The sequence below is a fragment of the Rhagoletis zephyria genome, unplaced genomic scaffold (assembly GCF_001687245.7).
Source record: "Rhagoletis zephyria isolate East Lansing unplaced genomic scaffold, Rhagoletis_zephyria_1.1 Rzeph_scaffold_02177, whole genome shotgun sequence".
In the NCBI taxonomy this organism is placed as follows: Eukaryota; Metazoa; Arthropoda; class Insecta; order Diptera; family Tephritidae; genus Rhagoletis; species Rhagoletis zephyria.
Window position 1 is genome coordinate 39,866 of NW_016159261.1, and position 25,857 is coordinate 65,722.

Genomic DNA, 25,857 nt, shown 5'->3' on the forward strand with positions numbered 1-25,857 from the left:
AACTAAAATATTTTTATTTGCAACCGGCACTTGATCAACAATCACATTATGGTTTCTGGTCATGTGAGAAGTAGCACCCGAATCAACATACCATTCGTCTTTACGAATGTCATGAGAAAGAAGAGATGCGAAAAGGACATTTTTACCTTTCGTGGTGCTGCCATCTCGCTTGGTTTTGTTAGGACAGTTTCTAGCAAAATGACCTAGTTGTTTGCACGAATGGCATCGAAATTGATTCGATTTTTCCTTTAAATTTGATTTTGCTTTTGAATAAAGTGCATTCTCACCACTCTTGTAAGTATTCGTATTGTCAAATTTTACGTCTTGTAACAAGATTGTTTTTACACCATCGATAGTGAGTTTATCTATTGTGTTTTCAACGGCTAATACAAGTGGACGAAAATCATCTGATAATCCTGCTAACATCAACGATGCGGTTAGCTCTTCGTCAATATTAAGGCCAGCATTTTGCACTTTGAGTGACGTCATGACTACCGAATTTACGTATTCCTGCACTGATACGTAGTCAGAAAGTTTGCACTGCACTAGTTATTTTAACAGCTCCACTTTTCGCGTAAGGCCCATGTCTTCGTATGCGGAAAACAATGCCTTCCATGCTGTTGCAATATGCGAAAAGATATTTGGCTCTATCATCAAAGTTATTTCAGCTAGAGCACGTTCATCACTGTCTTTGTCCTTGTCTGAAGGTTCTGCAGGTAAATCATTTTCAACTACCTTCCAGCAGTTCTTTATGACAAGATAAGATTTTGCGTGACGCTTCCAAATGTCGAAATTTTCGCGACCTTTTAATTTCTCGAATGGAAAAGCTACCGCGTTTGTCGCCATGTTCAAAGAACAATCCGTGATGATTCGGTTAGAAATAATCAGTCCGCGTGTAATAAATACTTAGCCGTTTAGCAAACACACTTTTCCAAACAGTATCAATTGTAATTTTGTGACTCTGGGCCCATAACCTGTTAGAAATGTCGAGAATTCCACGCAGAGAAAAAAAAACACAACTCCTTTGGTAGCAATTCAAACCGGAAGGAAATATATATTTATTCAGCAAAAGTTACAATCTTAAGAATATGGGCAGGGTTGCATTTAATGGTATAAGTGGTCGTTCTATTTTACACTTCAATAATTTTACACACACAAAAATAAATATGTTCGAGAAACTATTATTAAATTTTAGTAAAACTGCGTACCTAGTTTTTCTCTCTGCCGCCAGATTTTTTTAAAAGGACTTTGAAATTTAAAAAATATGATTATTTCAAAAAATTATTTTAAAAATTCATTGTAATGTAGGATAACAATACGGGTATCATATAAAAGAAAAAATTCTGTAGAATTACAACGGAATAAGTTTTTTTTGGTGCATAAGGGCGAATGGGTATGGAAAATGTCCTTTACAAAGTTTGTCCTTAAATATCTTTGGAAATTTGCAATATTTTATTTTTTATTTTTTGAGGTCTAATATACACACGACATCATTATCGAATTTCCTTCTGCAAACTTTATTAACTCAAAAAGATAAAATTTATTAAAAGCGCATTTTCAATACCTAAATGCAATTAAGTTAAATGAATTACTACAATGTGGGTAACATTCGAAATGGGTTTGAAAAGGCTTTGTTTCCAAGAAACGTGTAGGAGGGTTACCATCTGTTTAAAAATTAATTTATAAGGTTATAGTTTGAAACTATCTTAAACAGGGCTGCCACCTTTTAAATTTAAAATTAAATACAATGTATATAATAGGTTAAGTTAATTATAACAATATGAATATCATACATGGGCAAATCTAAAAAACAGGTAACCTTTATGTTATTTAGCTTTATTTTCACTGTTGTAAACTATATAAAGCTGTAAACTATACTTGAAGCCTCCAAAAAAATTTGGACCAATTTGCTGCATAAATTTTTAATTATAGGTGTTTAAATTAAAAAAATAGTGAAAACAAGTGGATTTTTTAATGTAATTTTTAAAAGAGGCACAATTAATTATGTCAAATTAGCTTCGATAAACATCGAAAGAGCTTTTAAGATTGATAACTGCTCGTTAGATTTCGAGTTTGATTGACTCTTTTGGTACGCGATTTAATATTTATGTGCCCGATTCGGTGAAGTAATTTTTTTAAGTACTTCAGTTGCATCTCTCATTCCTGCTGACCGTAATTTTATTGTAGTAGCTAGAGTCAACTCTCCCGTATCACTACAGTTCCGTAAATTTTCGGTTTTACGTCTCTTCGTTCTATCGCTGGACTCAACCAAAGGTTTGGTAGGCCGTCCTGGAAGACTGATGGTTTTTGGTATAGAAAAGGTTCCTTTAATCCATTCCTGATAATTTTTTATAAAAGTATCGGCTATTCTATGGGCTTCAGTCCACTGTTTTTTAATTGGCTTTTAAATTTCGCAAAACTATATATTACCACAGTTATTTCATTCTTGGAATAATTTTCCGACTTCAGTTCTTGTTTTTGGGCCGCATCTATCTTTGCATTCATTGAAGAAATATTGCAGCATTCGGAACTCGTAAAATTTCTCCGCGAACTATGAACTTGACACACTGCGGATTTTTATTAATGCTAGAATATCTTCGTGTTTTAAGCATTTTTAAGTGCACACGCGGTAGCAAATAAATATCTGATATTTGAGTGTTTAAGCCGTTTGTATTTTATATATCGAAAATAATGAATGTCAAAAGTGTTTTATGCAATGCCTAATGTTTTTGATGTAATCAATTCGCGAATATGCGAGCCTACTCTGTATTAAAAAAATTCTTAGGATCTTATTGCCTTAAAAACTGAGTATTCAAAAACTTCTTACAATTTTATTGCCTTAAAAACTTATTTGCATATTTTTACTAGAACTTACCGTCAAGCAGAGATTTTTTTTCTAAATGTACTGACAACTATGTATTTTCTCCTCTGTAACTCTCCAAACTTTTCAATTCAATCCATCTTTAGCTAACCCGCCCTTCTTTCCCCCTTTACTTTGTGGGGCGTCGTGGCTTGCCTATCACCCTTTACTTATTGAATACTTTTAAGGGAAACTTGTACAGTACTGCAGCAGTATTTTCAGTTTATTTTTCGGCAGTAGTAAGTATTCCCAACGGCCCCTGCATAGAGAACGCACATTTTCAGCAGGTTTTTTTGTTTGTCTCCAAACTATGAATTGTCAAGCATAACAACCAAGCAAGAATCTCAGCGCCGTTGAGTGGTGTTACATAACTTTATGACTGTAGTTTATTCCCCAAATCCATTAAAATTAGCAAAAATACGACATTTTTCCTCTGCCGGTACCAGTTCATATTATATTTGTATTAAAATATGTGGATTATATGGTATTTACCTGCTTTACAATTGTCTAATTTAATATAATTAAAAAAATTAACACACGATTTAGAGCAGTTTTTTACCACTTCGGCTTGTATTAAACCCATCCAAAAACCAAATAATCAATTATCAAAACGGTACTCTGACAGCGCGGTGCGAACGAATGAAAACAAAGAGGGAATCACAAAATAACGAAATCTAGTCAATTATTATATTCTCTTCACCCTATATTCAGTTATAAAAGAAAAATGTGCGTTTTCGAATTTTGGCCGCCTAAATCGGTCAAATACCCCTCTGCGTTACGGTTCGATGGTGTCGTTATCAAGCATTCCCTGTACCTGTATTAGTACCGCCATTTACTAGCTGAAAACCGATAACTGATTTATCTTTTTCTATACTAAAATTTAGCTTTGACGCACATACTGAATCAATTTCTTCTTTTGCTATTCCTGTTAATTTGCATTTTGAGTCGGTGTCAAAGTCAAATTCGTTGTTGAATGGATTTTTACAAATCGAAATGTCTGCTCCTGTGTCTATAAGGAATGTCATTGGCTTACTGAACTCTAAATTGTGTATTGTTATATAATTTGTTAAATTTTTGCGTTATTACATATGTAAATACATTTAGATTCAGTTTTGTTTACATGTCCCTTTCCCCCGGAGGAGTGCCATTGTGGTCCTCCAGGTCGCCTACGTTTCCCTGAAATTGGACAACGTTCATGCGGCGACCATTTCTCTCCTGGTTTCTAGGCAAGGATATTTGGTTATTCCTATAGAAGTTATAGGGCTGTCTTTCGTTAAAATAATTACTTTGATTATTACTGTAATTATTTGGTCTCGCATTATTTGAGCTCCTATTTGAATTGTGGTATGGTAAGTGTTGTCTTTGGTCAGGACTGCTCCTTGAGTTATTGTGTGTTCTACTGTTATTGTTATACCTGTTGTTAGAATGAAAATTACCAGTATTGTTCCGCCTGTATAAATTATTTGCATTGTTTGTTTGGTTATTGTTCCTATTTCTAAAGAACATACCACTCCTGCTACTTTGTTGGGTGCCTTGTTCTATTTCTAGAGCAAGTTCAATAGCGATATCAAAAGATTTGGGTAGAGCAGCGAATACGGTTTGCTTGAACTGTTCATTCAGTCCATTTTTAAACACAGTAAAGCTGTATTGCTCATTCAGGTCAGCGATCAATGCTTTTTTGTTCGTTCGTTGCATTCGTACCCAATGGCCCTATTTGCAGAGTATTTAGTTCAGACACCAGTTGTAATATTTTGTTTTTGAAATTCGTGATGCTGGAATTTCTTTGTCCGAAGTTGGCTAATTGGTTCTCGACGTGTGGTATTGTTGCTGTTTTTATATTTGTTTTTTAATAAATCTACTGCCTACTGGATTGCAATTACTTAAATATAGAGAAGCGAAGGCACGGCGTGGAAACTAGTCCTTTCCACCCGCCCAGGCAGTGCGGCTTTGGAACTCCTACTTTCAGACCGCCTGTCCAGCACGATATCCAGCGAACGTGCTGCTCGGAATCTTGTCCATTCCGACAAAAAAAAAATTGTAAGCATAGCCGCAGAAATTTTAAATTTAATAATAGTTTGCAAGATTTGAAAACTTATTGTTAGATTCGAAAAACTAAATCTATTAGTGCACTTTTGCCATCTTCAGATAAGTCATTGTATATGATTTCGGTTACTTTGAAAAAGGCTTCCAAGTCCCCATAGTTTCCGCATAAGCTCGGAATGACTTTTGAGGCAAGTTGCAAATTAAAATCGGGCATTGTTTTTATGCTTTGAGTTGACTCTGAGCTTAAAATTTCTGTTGGGATTTGTATTTCTGTTGTAATTGAATGGGGAATTAGTATATCAAAATCGTATTTTGATAAAATTTTAAGCAATTTGTCTCTGAGTTGCCAGAATATATGTATCTAAGCCAATTTCTTTGTGCTCTTTCGGGAGTCTTGTCAAATATACGTTGAGTGTCCATCTGAAGTTTACTAAAGTTAAGATAATAGGTGCTTTCTTACAGTTTCTTCTTTTATTTTAGTATTCTTGTTTAAAAACTTGTATGAGTTGTGGAATTCTTCTTTAAATGATGTGAATTTTTTTCTAACTTGATCATTAAATTTGAGCCCATTATTTGCTAAAATTGGAACGACCCTATCTTCGTGTTGACAGCAAGCGGTCTTTAAAATGTATTAATGTAAAAATATTTATTATATTTGTTTTTGGTTTTAATTTTGGTGTATACTTGTGTGCATAAATTTATGTAATTGATGCTTTCCATTTCCAGACAACCGGTCAGGTACGAGCATGATTTTTAATTTCGACCAAACTAAAATACATTGTTTGTTGGTCCAAATAATGAGACACGTGTTTTTCCTTTTGGCTCGGAAAAATTTCTCGGCCGAATTAACCGCGATTTTGTTTTTCAGTCAAAAATCGATTATTCGAATTGACAGTGAGAATTTTTTTTAAAAAGCCAATAACTTTGTCAAAATTTAATAGATGCCAACAATGTTTTTACTCAAATGTCAGTAATTCTTGTCACTTCAAGACAGAATGATACAATTATTGATTTTCATTATTTAAAATTTTTTATTTAACAATAAACAAAAAGTGCAATTTTTTTTTAATTTAATTTCTCAAAAAGTGTATTTTTTCTCTCAAACTTTTTTACCGGGAAAGAGACACTTTGAACAACAATCAACCCAAATCTCTAATAGCGCAGAGTTTTTTTCTGAGTTATGATTTTTTATAGAAATATACGTTTTTGTGGTACATACTACAATATTCTTATATTTTTTAACTAAATGGAACATACGTATGTAATATATCAGCAAAAAGTACAGCCGTGATCATTTTTTGTGTACCAAATAGATATTAGAACACACTTTCCACCATACAGTTTCGATTATAAAAAGCGGGAAAATGTGATTTTGAAATTTGAAACTGTATGGTGGAAAGTGTGTTCTAATATCTATTTGATACACAAAAAATGATCACGGCTGTACTTCTTGCTGATATATTCCAACATACATATGTTCCATTTAGTTAAACAATATAAGAATATTGTAGTATGTACCACAAAAACGTATATTTTCTATAAAAAATTATAAGTAAGAAAAAAAAAATCTTCGTTATTTGAGATTTGGGTTGGTTGTAGTTCAAAGTGTCTCTTTCCCGGTAAAAAAGTTTGAGAGAAAAAAAATCCACTTTTTGAGAAATTAAATTAAAAAAAAATTGCAATTTACTTCCACCACGCCATGTTGAGCAACATTTAAAATCTTATATTTATAAAGCCTACTGCCATATCTTTTGCAGGATCTTAATAAAACTAGCCGGGTGGTCCTGTTTGCTCATAATTTCAAAGTATATTTTAGCAGGATCGCCATGTGTTGGCGATCTTAATAGACTGGCAGGATCGCCATGTGTTGGTCCTAATAGTAATATTGTTAATATTAAACTTCTTCTTTGTTAGACAGAGAAGGTTCTGCCGTTCGATAGGCGGCCATTAGGCTGCCGAAAACTTTATCTAGGCAGCTTTGCAGTTGCCGAATTTGGAGAAATGATTAAGTCAAAGCATGTCATTCATTTTCTGTTTTATTCACTAACTCTTGACTATTTATACCTAATTTGTCACCGAAAGTAATTTTCATAACTCCGCCTCTCTCATCTCGTTTTCATAATCATTGCATTGCCGAATGTGGAAGCGACCAATGATGAGGCAGCTGGCAGCGCAGCTGGCAGAGCTGAGCACGTTGCCGAACTAATCTACTTGTGAGTTATGGAGAAGCAACCAATCAAAGGCTGACTTCCAAAACGTATCAATACAATGTTTGGAAACTGTTATACTGCGGTATTCAAACTGTTTGTATATGCAGAGTTGCGACACATTGCAACCATATACATTGCATATTTTAAATATTCAATATAGCAATGAACAATTTTTCTGAATTTTCCATATTTAAAACACCAATGCTAACCAATAACAAACGAAGCATCAACTTTGTTTCTGATGCGCTGATTGCTCAAGCGATACGTTTCGATAACTAATCGGCTGCGTTTTGGAACAGTATACATTGTCAATATTTTGTAGTTCGACGTTAAGGAACCTTATACTTTGTACGTATGCAAAGCAATTGACGTTTTGGAAGTCAGCCAAACTGTGCAGCGGTTAGCGGGGGCAGCGAGCATAATTGAAATACTCTGCTTGCAAGCGGCAGCGCTAAATATTAATAACATTTGCCTGGTCAGCATTGCCCTCGAATGCATATCTGGGTCGCTGTGCTCATATTGCCTTGGTTGTGCATTAGTACGTTGCTACTGTTATTGCATTTGGTATGTGTGATCACTACACTAGTATCTTAAAATTTCTTCCAATCCCGTCGCAAGTAGATTACCCTTGTGAACTTGCAACAAAGTTCAATTCTGCCTTTCCTTGAAGGGATTTTCGTAACTTTAGACCTTCAGTAAAGTTAATATGATTTATTCATATTGTTTTTGTTTTTTACACACCTTTCCTCTTTCAGAAATATACAATTTCATAAAATTTTAATGTGTATGTATCATATCACTCGAGTGTTAGACGATCTAGAGCCCATACGCCTTCGTAGCCCATTACGCCCATTTGGGTATTTGAAGTTGACATTATAGACAATGTATTTATGTAAAAAAAAAATCAGATGCTGCAATCAAAAAAGAAACATCCAGAAGAAAAATGTTTACTTAATTTTTTTATACGTTTCACATTAATGTTAAAAATTTTAAATTAAAGCCCATAATAAGACGGAAGAAATACATTTTTTTCTTTAAGTTTCGTTAAAAAGTTTCCAAGATACAGCACTTTAAAGAATGGTATGTATGACGTTTTCGTAAAATTTTGGTCCCGTGTAAATACTCAACCCTACGTCATATCGGCCAAATATGCCTTCAATCTCTTCAACTTTCATCCAAATCCTTAGAGATCGCACACAAAAGTGGCTGCGGTGACATGAAATTCCTCTAATCACAAAATACACACAAAAGTATCAAAAATGTTACAATTGTATCAAAACGGCAGCGCTAATACTCAACAGTTACACTCTGGTAGTACTTCACATTACACCTCTCAGCCCAGCAACCTTAAGCCATTAGAAATAATTGACGATTGTGTCATAATCGTCAGTGATCACACGGTAGTGATAGGAGAATGATACAAAGCTAAAAGGACAATCAGCGGAACCGCAACAACATCATAAAGAATACACCTGGCACCGTCGCTTCACCGCTTCTAAATGCCACTGGCTACCAAGCTGAACTGAGTCTCCCCTACCTTCATAAAATGAACATCGATAATCTATGTTATATTGGGTATATGGAAACAAAATTAATTGCTAATCCGTCCCTGTGGTATTTTAAAGAACATCGAAAAACAATGATGTCATCTACATAAAGGAAAGCTTCCGATTTTAAACCGCTTAGTGCAATTGTTAACTTCCTTTGGAAACTGTTTGATGATATCTTTAATCCGAATAGCAATCGTTTAAATTGGTAGTGTCCGTCTTGTGTGGAAAATGCTGTTGGTGGTATTGAATCGTTTTGTAAAGGTATTTGGTGAAAAGAACTTGTCATGTCTAGAGTTGTGAAATATTTGGCTCATCCTAAGACATCTAATACGTTCTCTAATTTTGTTAAGGGAAATTTTTCATTTACTATTTTATCATCAAATTTTCTGTAATCCACTACTAATCGCCATTTCTTATTGTCGTTTTCACTCTTTTTGGGTACTAGTAGTAATGGAGAGTTGTATGGGCTGACTGACGGTTCGATCGTGTCGTTATCAAGCATTCCCTGTACCTGTATNTGTCGTTTTCACTCTTTTTGGGTACTAGTAGTAATGGAGAGTTGTATGGGAGTAGTACCGCCATTTACTAGCTGAAAATCGATAACTGATTTATCTTTTTCTATAGGAAAATTTAGCTTTGACGCACATACTGAATCAATTTCTTCTTTTGCTATTCCTGTTAATTTGCATTTTGAGTCGGTGTCAAAGTCAAACTCATTGTTGAATGGTTTTTTACAAATCGAAATGTCTGCTCCTGTTTCTATAAGGAATGTCATTGGCTTACTGAATTCTAAATTGTGTATTGTTATATAATTTTTTAAATTTTTGCGTTATTACATATGTAAATACATTTAGATTCAGTTTTGTTTACATGTCCCTTTCCCCCGGAGGAGTGCCATTGTGGTCCTCCAGGTCGCCTACGTTTCCCTGAAATTGGACAACGTTCATGCGGTGACCATTTCTCTCCTGGTTTCTAGGCAAGGATATTTGGTTATTCCTATAGAAGTTATTGGGCTGTCTTTCGTTAAAATAATTGCTTTGATTATTACTGTAATTATTTGGTCTCGCATTATTTGAGCACCTATTTGAATTGTGGTTATGGTAAGTGTTGTCTTTGGTCAGGACTGCTCCTTGATTTATTGCGTGTTCTACTGTTATTGTTATACCTGTTGTTAGAATGAAAATGACTGTATAAATTATTTGCATTGTTTGTTATTGTTCCTATTTCTAAAGAACATACCACTCCTGCTACCTTGTTGGGTCCCTTGTTCTATTTCTAGAGCAAGTTCAACAGCGATATCAAAAGACTTGGGTACGGTTTGCTTGAACTGTTCATTCAGTCCATTTTTAAACACAGCAATGCTTTTTTGTTCGTTTGTTGCATTCGTACCCAATTGCCCTATTTGCAGAGTATTTAGTTCAGACACCAGTTGTAATATTTTGTTTTTGAAATTCGTGATGCTGGAATTTACTTGTCCGATGTTGGCTAATTGGTTCTGGACGTGTGGTATTGTTGCTGTTTTTATATATATATATTTTTTTTTTTAATAAATCTACTGCCTACTGGATTGTAATAACGTAAATATAGAGAAGCGAAGGCACGGCGTGGAAACTAGTCCTTTCCCCCCGCCCAGGCAGTGCGGCTTTGGAACTCGTACTTTCAGACCGCCTGCCCAGCACGATATCCAGCGATCCTGCTGCACGGAATCTAGTCCATTCCGACAGCCGCAACAGCTTTAATAAATATGTATATATGTATGAAAAAATAAAAAATTTGTAAGCATTGTCGCAGAAATTTTAAATTTAATAGTAGTTTGTAAGATTTGAAAACTTATTGTTAGATTCGAAAAATATATTCAATAAATAAATACATATACAAAAAATAAATCTTTGAGTTCTTGGAATGTTTGGGGGGTTGTATTGCAGTCACGATTGTTTTCACCGTTTGGCTTAATTTTACGTCAACTACAAAATCAATTAGTGCACTTTTGCCATCTTCAGATAAGTCATTGTATATGATTTCGGTTACTTTGAAAAAGGCTTCCAAGTCCCTATAGTTTCCGCAAAAGCTCGGAATGACTTTTGAGGCAAGTTGCAAATTAAAATCGGGCATTGTTTTTATGCTTCGAGTTGACTCTGAGCTTAAAATTTCTGTTGGGATTTATATTTTTGTAGTAATTGAATGGGGAATTAGTATATCAAAATCGTATTTTGATAAAATTTTAAGCAATTTGCCTCTGAGTTGCTAGAATATATCTAAGCCAATCCATCTGAAGTTTACTAAAGTTGTAAATAAGATAATTATGTGCTTTCTTACAGTTTCTTCTTTTATTTTGGTATTATTATTTAAACACTTGTATGATTTGTGGAATTCTTCTTTAAATGATGTGAATTTTTTGATCATTGGTTCATAGTTTAAATTTGAGCCCATTATTTGCCAAAATTGGAATGACCCTATCTTCGTGTTGACAGTAAGCGGTCTTTAAAATTTGTTAATGTAAAAATATTTATTATATTTTTTTTTGTTTTTAATCTTGGTGTATACTTGTATGCATAATTTTATGTAATTATGTTTTTCAAAAATTTTATTTATTATTAAGAAATACACAAATAATTTTAATAATAAACTGAACCCTCAATATTATATTTTATATTACATAACGTAGTCTCGCAAAATATTACTAACACGAATGCAATAAATTGTAAGTAATGTATTTATATACTGGTTTAAACCTAATTTAGAATTGTACCCAAAATGCATGTGTTGTATTCTGATGCTGTTGTACCTGTCCTTGGCCGCGTTTATATGCGTTGTTTCTAATACCGTTAACATGGCCACAAGTACTATAAAAAGTGCCATGACGCCGACTGCATAGAATTCAAAGTCTTTGTTGTCATTTATTTTGGGTTTCTGCACCTTTTCTGGTTTGTATCTTACTACTGTTTTGACTGGTTGCGCATCCTTACCGACTTCGTAGCCTGTGATGGCTATCATGATGGCACTAAACATTGACTTCCAAAAAAATCTTATATTTATAAAACCTATTGCCATATCTTTGGCAGGATCTTAATAAAACTGGCCGGGTGGTCCTGTTTGCTCATATGTTCAAAGTATAATTTGGCAGGATCGCCATGTGTTGGCGATCTTAATAAACTGGCAGGATCGCCATGTGTTGGTCCTAATAGTAATATTGTTAATATTAACCTTCTTCTTTGTTAGGCAGAGAAGGTTCTGCCGTTCGATAGGCGGCCATTAGGCTGCCGAAAACTTTATCTAGGCAGCTTTGCAGTTGCCGAATTTGGAGAAATGATTAAGTTAAAGCATGCCATTCATTTTCTGTTTTATTCACTAAATCTTGACTATTTATACCTAATTTGTCACCGAAAGTAATTTTCATAACTCCGCCTCTCTCTTTTCGTTTTCATAATCATTGCATTGCCGAATGTGGAAGCGAGCACTGATGAGGCAGCTGGCAGCACAGCTGACAGAGCTGAGCACGTTGTCGAACTATTCTACTTGTGAGTTATCGAGAAGCAACCAATCAAACTGTGCAGCGGTTAGCGGGGGCAGCGAGCATAATTGAAATACTCTGCTTGCAAGCGGCAGCGCTAAATATTATTGCCCTCAAGTGCGTATCTAGGTCGCTGTGCTCATATTGCCTTGGTTGTGCATTAGTACGTTGCCACTGTTATTGCATTTGGTATGCGTGATCACTGCACTAGTCTTAAAATTTCTTCCAATCCCGTCGCAAGTAGGTTACCCATGTGAACTTGCAACAAAGTTCAATTCTGCATTTCCTTGAAGGGATTTTCGTAATTTTAGACCTTAGTAAAGTTAAAATGATTTATTCATATTGTTTTTTTTACACACCTTTCCTCATTCAAAAATATACAATTTCATAAAATTTGTATGTCTATTTATCATATTGCTCGAGCGTTAGACGATCTAGAGCCCATACGCCTTCGTAGCCCATTACGCCCATTTGGGTATTTGAAGTTGACATTACAGACAATATTTTTATGTAAAACAAAAATCAAATGCTACAATCAAAAAAAAACATCAAGAAAAATGTTTACTTAATTTTTTTATACGTTTCAAATTAATGTTAAAAATTTTAAATTAAAGCCCATAATAAGACGGAAGAAATACATTTTTTTCATTAAGTTTCGTTAAAAGGTTCCCAAGATACAGCACTTTAAAGAAAGGTATGTATGATGTTTTCGTAAAATTTGAGTCCCGTGTAAATACTCAACCCTACGTCATATCGGCGAAATATACCTTTAATCTCTTCAACTTTCATCCAAATCCTTAGAGGTCGCACACAAAGGTGGCCGCGTTGACATGAAATTTCTCTAATCACAAAATACACGCAAGAGAATGATACAGAGCTAAAAGGACAATCAGCGGCACGTATTTGATAACTTTTGACGATACGGTTCAGATAAATGCAACGATCTACAGGCGCCGTCGCTTCCCCGCTTCTAAATGTCACTGGCTACCAAACTGAACTGAGTCTCCCCTACCTTCATAAAATGGACATCGATAATCTACGTTATATTGGGGAAATGGAAACAAAGTTAATTGCAAATCTGGCCCTGTCAGCTTTTGCAGCTACTGTTGTTTTAATTCTCTGCTACATCAGCGTGCAACTATTCAAACGCATGAAAGCACGACGCCAAACCGATGTCATTCAAGTGCTCGTTGAAAGTTTGAGGAGAACCGAGGACGGGTCACATTTAAGCCAGGCAGGAATTAACACGAGCCTTGTCATAAGTGCGCAAACAGCTTAGGTTGTGTAAGCAATCGAAGTAATTGCGAAAACAATTAATTCTTTGGCATTCCAGCGCCACACATTGTATTCCATACTTCCGCTTAGAATGAAATATGTGTAGTGCAATACTTTGCACAAGCAGCTTCGTAAGCATGTTTCTATCGATTAATGAACGGATCGATCGACAGCGATATGGAATAAACAGAAATGGTTCGTATTGTATAAACAGAAATGCTGTCAACGTTTCGCGGCACAATTGCGGCTCAGGCAGCTGTGGTTAGGATAAGTAAGGGGAATTGTGTTAAGTTTAGTCGATAAGTCGCATTCAAGGTAGCCGCAGCAAAAGAGCGGACTAAATAAATTATAAGAAAATATCATACTGCATATTTGTAAATAAACCGCTATTGTCTATCCGTCCGTCTGTGTCTTAACGAAACTTGGTACGTGTACTTCTTTTGAGCGTAGGAAGAACGGTACAGAAGATGAATAAAATCGGACAATAACCACGCCCACCTCCCATATAACGGTAGTTTTCAGATATACGAAAATGCGATATTTTAGTAACTACTGAAGCTTACACGCTTAAAATTGATATTTACAATTATCTTTAGGCGGAAAATAAAAATATTGGAAATTTTTTGGGAAATGGGCGTAACCCCGCCCACTTATGTTTCGATGTGTATATCTCGGTAACCGCTTCACCAATTTCACCTAAATTTGGCACAGTGGCTGGTCTTCGTAAAACCTATCAAATTTTCAAAATCAGACAATAACCACGCCCACATCCCATATAACGGTAATTAAAAGAAATACGAAATATTCGATAAATCCTCATCTTCATCTTCATCTCCCTTTATCTTTGTCATTTTATTTATCTTTAACTTTGTCCTGCTCTTCATCTTTATCATTGGCTTGATCCTTCAATATAGGTTGTGAGTGTCTGTGGTTTTGTCGTTGCCCTTGTCTTTGTTTCTGCCCTTGTATTTGTATTTGCAAATTAAGTTTTATTTTCTGAGCAACAAATAAAACTCAAGAGATAACGATTGTTTTCCGAGCAAAAAAAAACTTAAAACGTAACGAACATACTAGTAGTGGTCNGTTGCCCTTGTCTTTGTTTCTGCCCTTGTATTTGTATTTGCAAATTAAGTGTTATTTTCTGAGCAACAAATAAAACTCAAGAAATAACGATTGTTTTCCGAGCAAAAAAAAACTTAAAACGTAACGAACATACTAGTAGTTTTCGGAAAGTTGAAAAACCCACATTTAGCACGTGCGTATTCAATATTCTGCTTGGCCGGAACTCGGGCTTTTTACTTGTTTTTTGGTTGTATAGTACATACAGTGTAAATTTTAAAAATGTAATTGTTCGTAAATACGAAAACTACAGTGTGAAGAACGATAAACGATGACATTCAAATAATTTAATTAGTTGTTTTTATTGTTTTTCCCCTTTTATCAATATAAGAATTTATAAATCTTAAATGGAATATACAATGTTTTGTCTACTCACAGGGCCATTCTTCTATCACCACGGAACGTGTGAGGCAGTAAGTTAGATGAAATTTTAACAATCGGTTGAGTGAAAATGCTCCGTATATCGAATTTAAAAGTGGCCATTTTTATTTTAGCTGTTTGGGCTCTTATGTCAAAAGAGTTGGAAGATTGAATCTGCAAATAAATTATTTAAAATTAGATATTTTGCATGCGTGTTGACGTTTTATAAGTAAATATTAGAGAGCTGCACAAGCACTGTGTAAATAGCTTGCAAGCCATCAGCTCGCATTTTAAGCACTGTATCTCTCCTTCACTCGTATAACAAATCACCTGCTACACTGACGAAAGGTTTTATCATACGAACAAATGCAAAAAACAACAGAACAAAACTGAATCTACCTGCTGCAGCGATGCTCAAATTTTTCAAATGGAAATAGAATTAGTACATATGTATGTGACCGCGCACTTTCTATGCTGAGGTGTTTTACAAGAACAAACGTGCAGAAGTGCTTATGGCCTGATTACCTAAATGAATTGTGATATGTTTTTTTTTTTCTTGTTTTTGGCTTAGCATCTGCGATTTTGCCTGGTGTTATATATGTATGTATGTATTTATGTACCTATTTACATAAAAACTACAGTTTCCAAATATGCGCTTTTATTAATTACGTGTATAAAAGTATAATAAAAAACAATCCACTTTCTACATAATACCAAGTGATTTGTAAGCAAAAAACAAAACCGAATTCAATTCTCATTTAAAAATTTAAGATTACCGTTAATTTCTTCATGATCCAATAGTCGGATCTAAACAAAATTTGTATGGGACCATCTCTGATGCACTACCTTTCTTTTATCAAGAATTAAAGAACTCGGTTAACGTGGTCCAAAGTTATGCGGTAACTTACATAGAAAACAAAAAAATATTCCGACGTATTGATAACCTCCTCCTTTTTTTTAAGTCGGTTAAAAAAGCACATACTCGTTTACATATGTAAATATGTATGTACACCGGTGTACAGCAGCAAGTTACTTGTAAACTTAGGCCCTCCGCACACGACTGGTCTCTGCGTGTATGTGAAATTACAAAATTCGTGCAATTAATCGAAAATCGCGTGTGCCTATATAATAATAATTTACAGGAATATTCAAAAATAGAGTCAACAGAAGGAGCTTGGAGCGAAATAGCTCAACAAATGACTTGGGCACGTATGTATGTATCTGTACATGAAAGTGTACCGCTCGGTTATTTGCACAATGATTTTGGATTATTGTGTTCAAAGGTGTGACCCAAATCAAAAAGTTTTAACATACGCGTATAGCCAAAGAATCAAACTTTAATTTAAAATAATGATTTCAAACTTCGGTAAAGTAATTTATTTATTAATTTCGGTTTAAAATGTGTATACACCGCCGACCAGCTCTTGCAAATGTGGATGGTGTAACCCCAGGTATAATTTTCTCTGTCAACTTTCTTGATAACCCGTACTTCGACGATAGATAGTCGCATTGTGTGTGGACCTGTTAGCGTATCGTCATCGTCGCAGCATGAAAAATTAATGTCGCGCCGATGACGAGACGAGCCGTATGCGGAGTGCCTTACTTGTATTCACTGGGCTTGGTTCGACACAAGGCACATTAAACAGGTAGTATCAGTAGAGCAAAACAATATTTGGGTGTATTGTGTTGTTGCTTCTGGTATCGAAAGTGTCAACAACTGTTCTGAATTTTTTCTTCTAAATCAAAGGGTGCCATGTGAAATACAAAAATAATAAAAAAATGAAATTGGAAAAAATAAAAATTGTTGCAACTTTCTTTCCTAGTAAATTTGTTTGCTTCTCGAAGCATTGATCCATCCTTTACAAGGGCCAGTAATCAGCGGTTGTGCTGCTGAGTTGGGCGAACGTTCCAAAAGCTGCTATTCAATCGCTTGTTTTGTATGGAAAAAGGTTTCACATGCAAATGGATTTTAACAATTCAGAATTTTTGTGAGAAAAAATTAAAAATATTTGACATTTTCGAGACCAAATAATTTGAAAATAAATCAAATCAGCTGCTCTACTGATACTACCTGTTCAATGTACCTTGGTTCGACACAAGCAATTAAATGCTTGCTTGCTGCACAATTGTTGAGTTTCAACTCATACACATACTTGATTTACTTCAAACATATCCAATTGTATGTCCAACGGGATATGGATAAGTATTTAGCTAGTAAATTTTAAATAGCTTGTAGATTTCTATGCAGCTTGTTTGCTTGTTTTGTTGTGAGTAGCAGCGCAGTCTTATTGCTTTGTCGAGTGCAACACGAATCAGCTTATACGTGTGATGGCAGTGACGGTTTCACGACGTATTTATTTGTGTTGAAGCTATGAGTTGAATTGGCTTGTTTTAAAAAAGTTTGTTCCAGCCAACCGGATATATTTTCCTTTTTATTTGAAAGACTTAGGGCCGGTTACTCAATGTCTGGTTAACACTAATCTCTGTTTAAACATCATTATCGACGTATTCGGCTCCATGCATATAACATGGAGTCGGTAACGTCGATAACGATGTTTTACCGGAGATTAGTGTTAACCAGACATTGAGTAACCGGCCCTTATAGTAAAAATTTTAAGTTAATTAGTTAGCGTTTGGTAGAAACGAAAATTGTTTAAAGTCGTCAAAACTTTATCAAAAAAAAAACAGAGCAGTTTTATCTAAATTTCGAATTTTATTGTAAACACAGCAGCAACCAGCTGTGTTGGAGATACTTCGCTTCAGTACATTTTTGCGAACTGACTCTTCGGGCCGACGAAACAGCAATCATGCGCACGCACAAAGTGTATTATTGATTAATAAGTCAGTGTTAGAAAGAGATCAAAAATTGTAATCAAACATATGACTTATTAATACTTATACATACATAGGTGTGCTTAAAGCAAGTAATCTAAAATAAAAAGCAATGCTATCATTCTAAACATATATGTAATACTTCTATATTGGCAGTAAGCTAACTTCTCAATGTGTAAGTATTCCGAAATCAAAGCGAGACAGTCTAGTACTGTTTTTGTCAATGTATTGTGTACTTGAGTGCCGTTTTGTATATGTGTTGTGTACATGTTTATTTATAAACGTGTGTGTTCCTTTTCTTTCGTACGTGTTTATTGATATATCTGTACTGTAGTGTTTTCGGACGGTACTAGCTCTTACTGCCAATCATATATGTAATACTCCTATATTGGCAGTAAGAGCTAGTACCGTCCGAAAACACTACAGTACAGATATATCAATAAACACGTACGAAAGAAAAGGAACACATACGTTTATAAATAAACATGTACACAACACATATACAAAAACAGCCCTCAAGTACACAATACATTGACAAAAACAGTACTAGACTGTCTAGCTCTGCTTTCGGAATGCTTACACGTTGAGAAGTTAGCTTACTGCCAATATAGAAGTATTACATATATGCTGCCAATATAGGAGTATTAAATATATGATTCTAAAGTGATTATTTTCCTCGCTAAAAAATGCTGAATGTCGGGCGTGCAATAAGCATACACTTCTTCTATAAGTTCAAGTATAAAAACATATATTATCGACTTAATTGGCCGGGCTTCTCACCAGATTCCAGGAATAGTGCAAAACTAGCAAGGGATGCAGCTAAAATATTTTGGCAACAAGCACGAATATGAATTCGCGAGGACCACAAATGTGTAGCCGAATTAATGAAATTTTACGGCATCTGGAGAAATATTCGCAAAACCGTCTCAGATAAAAGGTCGGAAGCTAAAAATCGATTTTTCATAAACTTCATCGAAAGTCTCAGGCACATATCTGAGTATTAAAACTTTTCAGGAGGTAAAAAACACATTATTTTCTAAAGAAGTATAATATTTGAAAAATAATAATTGTAGTTGCATTTCGGGTTCAATTATCAATTGAAAGTTGAAGAAATATTTATTCTTCTATACATAGTATAAAGTAAAGTCGAGATTTTTTGTACGCGGTAATCGCGAAAACTACTGAACGGATTTTGACGAGATTTTCGTTTGGAGAGCGACCTTTCTATTCTAATAAGCGTAGGCCTCAGTTCTGCACCGTCACTTTCAAATGAAAATACGTAGCCTCTGGATGTGTAATAATGTATCATTTTTCTGAGTAGGGTTGCCACTGTTTAAAAACTGTAAGATCTTCACCGTTCGTTGGATAAAAAATTGAGATACCAAATGAAAGTGCATGGCCTTCGCATGTACAAAAAATTTCAGTTTTTTGAGTAGGGTTGCCACCAATTTAAAATTACTATCTTCTATACATAGTATAAAGGCGCCTTTCCTTATATTCTAACCACGCTACTGAACAGATTTAGACAAGATTTTTTATGTATATAATAAACGAATTACATGATGATATATGATTGCTTTCTCCAAATACGTAAATGTACATTCATATGCATACATTCAACGCGTGGCGAAGCCTCGTGCATCCGTGGCCGGCTAGTAACATTATAAATATATGTATACATAGATATTTAAAATTTATGAGATGTGGCCTTTCCGAAATTTACGGTATTGATTTAACATAATTTTAAGAAAAAAATCAGATACATTTGTCGAAACTTTTATTTTAGGTTCCTAAAACTAAACATAGTACCTAAATTAAGGATAATTGGCAGATTTTTCTAAAAATCTTTTTCTGTAGGCTTTCTTTGATTTGTAGTTGGCCATTGTAGTATTTCGTCATAAACTTCTGTAAACTCTGCTGGAATATATTGTTTCACTTGTGCAATATCTGCAATTTACTAAGTAACACCAACGATTTTTATGGGTTCCCCATTTAATTTTCAGGGGTTTTGGCGAACCTATAAAATATAGTTACTATGAAAAAATGGTTAAATAAACAATTGGGTTTTATTATTGGGAGTCTTTTGGAGAGAAACAGAGTTTTCCGATCGAAAAATATTGATTTTCAAGACTTCTATACCATTTCTACAAAACGTTCATTTCAAAACATGATTCAATAACTACAGGTTGTAGCAATCGAACAAAAACAACATTTACCGGTGGTATGAACTCGTTGTGTCAAAAATAGTTTGTTTATGTATTCATATTCGCATGCCTACGTATAACCTGCATACCATGATTTCAGAGTATTCTGAATAATTTCGGAATTTTTGTATGATTTTTCTATAAGAAATTGTACAGAAATTTCCTCCCTACTTCTTGGCAACCGCTTCATACGTTTTTCTTTAAGATTCGCAAAAAAATTTGAACAAACTTCCGACACTTTTAAAGATTTCGAGAGCATTGTGTGCATGTGTATGTATACGCGGATATGTAAACAAAGCAAATCAGGCGATATTTTGACATAAGCGCGCTCATAAGAAGAAGCATGGCTTCCATCGCTACCACCTGTAGTTAAACCCCCCCCCCTCAAGTCAAGGAATAATATTTCACTAATATGGGTCTAGAAAAAAGGCTCTTTAGAATAAAGTATGCGTAATAAAGTTTCAAACACGAATTCTTAAAATCATATATTCAATTTTTCGCTTTATTTATAAAACATTTTGATAACTTTAAACACATTAAATTTTTCTTTTTACTTATAAATCAATGAAACGAAGAATTTTCAAATTTTTCGTGGTTTTTTGAAAAATTCTTCTAGAACTTCGTCAACTGAAAAATTTGTATCTTTGTGAATATTCGTAGATGCTAGACCGTTGAGCCTTTCATGACATGTCGTATTTCTCAAGTATGTTTTAATTATTTTCAGGCATGAAAAGCTTTGTTCAGGTGTGGCTATTGAAACGGGCAAAAGTGCCAATATACGTAAGATCTTAAAAACATTCCCAAAAGACGTTGCATTAGCTACTTGTAATGCTTCGAGAGCATTTCGAAAGTGTTCGTGTGAAACTCGTTTTTTCCACATTTTTACCTCCAGAAGAAAGTTTTGTTTCGAGCAGTCGATTATTTTTTCGTAGAAAGCAAACAATTCTTCAGTTTTTTTTTTTTGGTTAAAACCATGATAAAAATATAGTAAGGTAGAACCGCTGAGAGTCACTTTTAAGATTCTTGACGTTTCCAAACAATTTAATTTTTAAATTTACTCACAAACTCACACACACATTTTCATTTTCAATCTCAAGCAACAACAATTTCGAACAATTTCAATTTTTTATTTTCACTTTTATATGATTTTAAAATGTTGGCAAACTTCAAAAAAAAAATCATGGCCGACAAATTGAGAGAACGGTTATACCTTGCTATGTTTTTATCATGGTTAAAATCATACTTTGGAAACAAAAAAACTAAAATTATTTAAAACTGATTTATGGTTTAGGAACCGGCTTTTCAAATGAGCAATATATGTATCAAGGAAGGGAATATAAAAAGCAATGCGATAGTATGCCTCGGCGTCTTCGGTTTTCAAATTAAAGCGATTCTTTTGGCGACTGCTCTATCGCGGTACTTTGATTTCTGTACATAGGTTGGTGCATACTTCTTCTACGTGTTCAAAAAGCAATTTAAAGTTTTTTCTGCATCTTGTCGCATTTCTTCAAATTCCTTTAAAGCGTCGTCGGCTAAGCTCATTGCTTGTGCAAGATCTTCATCAGGTACTTGTAATTGCCGGCTAGCAAAGCAACAACAATTTATAAAAAAGCAAATGCTTGGCTGTTGTCGCTGTGCGAACAATTTTTCAAACCCTGATAATTTCTATAGATATTCGCACGATACAAATAATTTTTACGGTATTTTCCCCGTGACAAATAAAAAGTTTTTGACAATTGGAAGAAATACAACTTCGAAAGTCTTTTTTAAACGATTTTTCATTTTGCAACGTTAGAGCCGTTGCCGAGAAACTTATGGATACATATACATATACACAAAAATTGCTCGTTTAAGGTAATTAGAATAAGGTGCAAAATTTAGTATTTTATATTATATAGAAGTGGAATATTTTCAAGTGGCTATTTCTTGCTGTGTCGATGCCTATTTTAAATAAGAAATTAATTCGAAAAGGGCACATCTCTTATGCTGAATTTCCACTAAGCATTGAAAAAGCGAAAAATGTGTGCCATTTAAAATAATGCCATGTGGAAATGAACTTAATGACTATTGTTTTGATGTAAAGACACGATTATTTTTTAATGCCCGAGTTTGTCATTGGTCATTTTTGCCATTTAACGCCTAGGGGAAATCCAGCATTAGTTTTTTTGGTTTAGAATGCTTTTTTGCTTGTTTGTAATATGAGCGACGCACAGTGGGATAAACGGCCCTGAAACTGGAGATCAATTCATACGTACATTTAATTTAGAATATTTTGATGTATTTGTAACTAGCGCCAAATAAAGTAAAAAAGACAAATACAAAAATAGTTTAGTCGATTTTTTATGAAGGTTTTTATGGCATTACCAAAGAGCGAAAATTTCACTTTTAGCAAAGTATTTTTATTTTATAGAAGTGGAATATTTTCAAGTGGCTATTGATTGCCTTGTCGATGCCTATTTTAAATAAGAAATTAATTCGAAAAGGGCACATCTCTTATACTCAATTTCCACTAGGCATTGAAATGACGAAAAATGTATGCTATTTAAAATAATGCCATGTGGAAATGAACTTAATGACTATTGTTTTAATGTAATGACACGATTATTTTTTAATGCCCGACGTTGTCATTTGTCAATTTTGCCATAGAATGCCTAGGGGAAATCCAGCATCCGTTTTTTTTTGTTTAGTAATGTGAGCGACGCACAGTGGGATAAACGGCCCTGAAACTGGATATCAATTCATACGTTCATTTAATTTAAAATATTTTGATGTATTTGTATAACTAGCACCAAATAAAGTAAAACAAGCCATTTAGCCATTTATTTAATTATTTAATGTTAATTAGTACATTAAGATATAATCTTTTCTTGTACAACGATGTATATATAAGAAATTAAATACATTAACAATTAAAAATACACAGATGAAATATTTAATAATTTAAAACATTAATAAACATAATTTAGTTTGCAATAGTCAATAACCACGTTTTCAAGAAATTTTAATTAGGGAAATACTGAAGTATCAGTTTCTTGAAGCTGCCTCTAGACAATGACTTCCTTAGCGACTGAGGAAGGGAGTTCCAAATTTTATAGGACCTAAAAACCTATAAAAAAGGCAAAATAAAATAACGAAATAGGCTGGAAAAGGCAAAATAAAATAGCGGTAAAGGCAGGAAAAGGCACTTGGACAGAAAATACGAAGAACAATCCAAAAATACATTTATTTTAGAAATGTTTATATTACAAGTAAAAAGGGAAAAACTATGAACTAGTTTCATTATATGAAAAATTTGTACTTTGAATCTTTGACTATTTTATCCTTTCGAGTTTCTAACTCACAAAACTTTCATCTGTATACTTGTAGTAACTTTGAACCACAAGATGCATTTTGAAGTTTTCTGGCAGCATTTTCATTCGATTTTCGCGAACGTTTGAAACGTTCATATTATCAGGAATAAGAGCGTTTTCCTCGCCCTTTACAATTTTATCCACACCCCTTATTGTCTCCAAGCCTATGTTAGCATGAGAAAACGGCTTTGAATTTTTCCAACACCAATTTGGCAAGAGGTCCCTGCGCTTCTATAAGCCGCATGGGCATGTGTATATTTCTTAATCTTAAAAAAAAATGTAAATGCTATAATCACTTTTTTAAAGGTAGAAAAGGCCAAAAAGGCAAATATCTTAAAAAATGCAAAAAAAGGCAAATATCTCAAAAAAGGCAAAAAAAGACATCAAATGTGTATATATGGAATCAGGGAAAGCTAAATCGTGGACATTCTTAATCGAATATACTATATCTCTTTAGCAGAAAAAAAGGCAAGGATGGTCAAACTTCTTCAGACCGTATACGTATCTCATGGCAAAATTAAAAGCGACGTCCAACTTGTGATTTGAGTGAGAATCTAGTTTGCTATAAACTAACTCAGAATACGTAAGAAATGGAACTATTTAACTCTGAACCAACTTTTTCTTAGTGGCTAAAAGAACATATTGCGAGGTAATTCTACGATATCGAAGAGTATAATATATTTTGCTCACAGTTTTGTTAACATGATCCTCACAAGTTAGCTTAGAGTTATTGACAAACCCAAGATTTGTAACTTTGTCAACTAGTTTAAGTGGACTATGCAATATGGTATGCAATGGTGGAATCACGGAAGGCTCAATTTTTTCTTTAAATATAGGTAGTACATATGACTTCAGCGCATTAAGATGAAGTAGATTTTCCTTCGACCACTCAAAGATGGAGTGCAAATCCTCATTCAGCCTGTAGCTAAGGTCTTCGACCAACCCTATTCTGTTGGAGAGATACAGTTGAACGTCATCTGCATACGCATGTACAAGGGCATTCAAGCATCTCGTAAATATATCGTTGATAAACATACTAAATGGTAGAGGGCCAAGAATGGAGCCCCGTGGCATGCCTGAAGAGATGGGGGCAAGTTCAGAGAGCTTATTACCAGACTTAACTTTTTGGAATCGATTACTTAAGTAATATTTAAGCAGCCTTACTGCGCTTTCACTGAAACCAAAATAGTTAGCTAACTTATTATACAACAATGTGTGATTAACGGAATCAAAGGCTTTGGAGAAATCGAGTAGGCAAAGCAAGGTAAGGTGGCCTTGATCGAAAGGGTGACGAATATCATCCAACACTTTTACAATTGCCGTTGAACAACTATGATGGGGCCTGAAACCAGATTGAAGTTGACTCAGCAGCTATAAGACTTTCGAATACTTTGGAAAGTCCCGGTAAAATACTTATGGGCCTAAAATGACACGGGGAAGAGGCACCCGGTTTTTTAGCTATAGGTGTAACAGTGGCTACTTTCCATGCGGCAGGGAAAGATGAAGTAGTAAACCAGTTATTAATTGTGCGCGTAAAACTACTCAATATATATGGTACAATAATCTTAATGAATTTAATAGGGAGCTCTTCTGCACCCACGGCATTTGATTTTATCCGAACAACGCACTTAGCTACATCGTCCTCAAATACTGAATTGAGTTAAAATTTTTCTGCCAAGTAAGACTTAACAGGTACGCTGCTTGGATCCAATACACCAATATTTGATGGACAGTTTTTGGATACAGATAACTCATTTATCAAATCGGCATCAAGTTGGCATGGAGCCTCCGGGCCCGAGCGCACACCCAACCTTTTCAAATTTGACCACAGCTGCTTGGGAGGCAAGCATGAATTTAGCTTTGAGCCAAAGTATCTTATCTTTGCTTGGCGGACCGAAAAAGACGCCTTATTGCGAGCACTTCTATAATCATTCCAGGTTTCATCGGATGGCTTTCTTTTCCATATACCGTACAAAATGTTGCGTTTTTTAATAGCCGTCTTCACTTCTTGACTAAACCACGGACAAGCACAGGATCGGGAAGTGAATTGGCGAAGAGGCACATGTTTATTAAGAGTATAAAATATTATTCTGCAAAAAGTCCAGTTTCTCATCAGCAGTTGCCAGATGCCAACAATGATTCCAATGGAAGCTACCTAGTTCTGTGAACAAAGCGTCATCATCAATTGACTTATAATCACGATAAGAGAATTTAGTCGTTGCATCCACTACATTTGTAAATTTAAAATCAAACTTGCAAAAAATAAGATCATGGTCAGAAATAAAGGAGATTTGATCAAGCAGACGTACACCCGTTGATTCAGGTGCAATAAACACATCTAATAAACTAGGACGATTATTACAAGAAAATCTTGTAGGCACAACAGTGTTAACTACGGACATAACCAGTAGAAGCAACAGAGTCAAGAAACCTGGCTGATAAGGAATCATGTTTAAGCAAATTAACATTAAAATCGCCACAGATAACGTAATGGTCATAGTCGAGAAGACGTTGAGAGATGTCGTCAAAAAATGGTTCAAAAG

General features: G+C 34.6%; 1 protein-coding gene across 1 annotated transcript in view; it reads right to left on the bottom strand.

Annotated features, from left to right (window-relative positions):
• The window catches only part of LOC108366171 (alpha-tubulin N-acetyltransferase 1-like), a 41,952-nt gene extending 26,837 nt beyond the window's left edge, over positions 1 to 15,115 (bottom strand). The window contains exon 1 of the mRNA XM_017620488.1: positions 14,945 to 15,115. Coding sequence (XP_017475977.1) covers positions 14,945 to 15,051 — 107 coding nt within the window. The 5' untranslated portion in view covers positions 15,052 to 15,115. The remainder of the gene's footprint in view (positions 1 to 14,944) is intronic.
• Between the last annotated feature and the right edge of the window lie 10,742 nt (positions 15,116 to 25,857).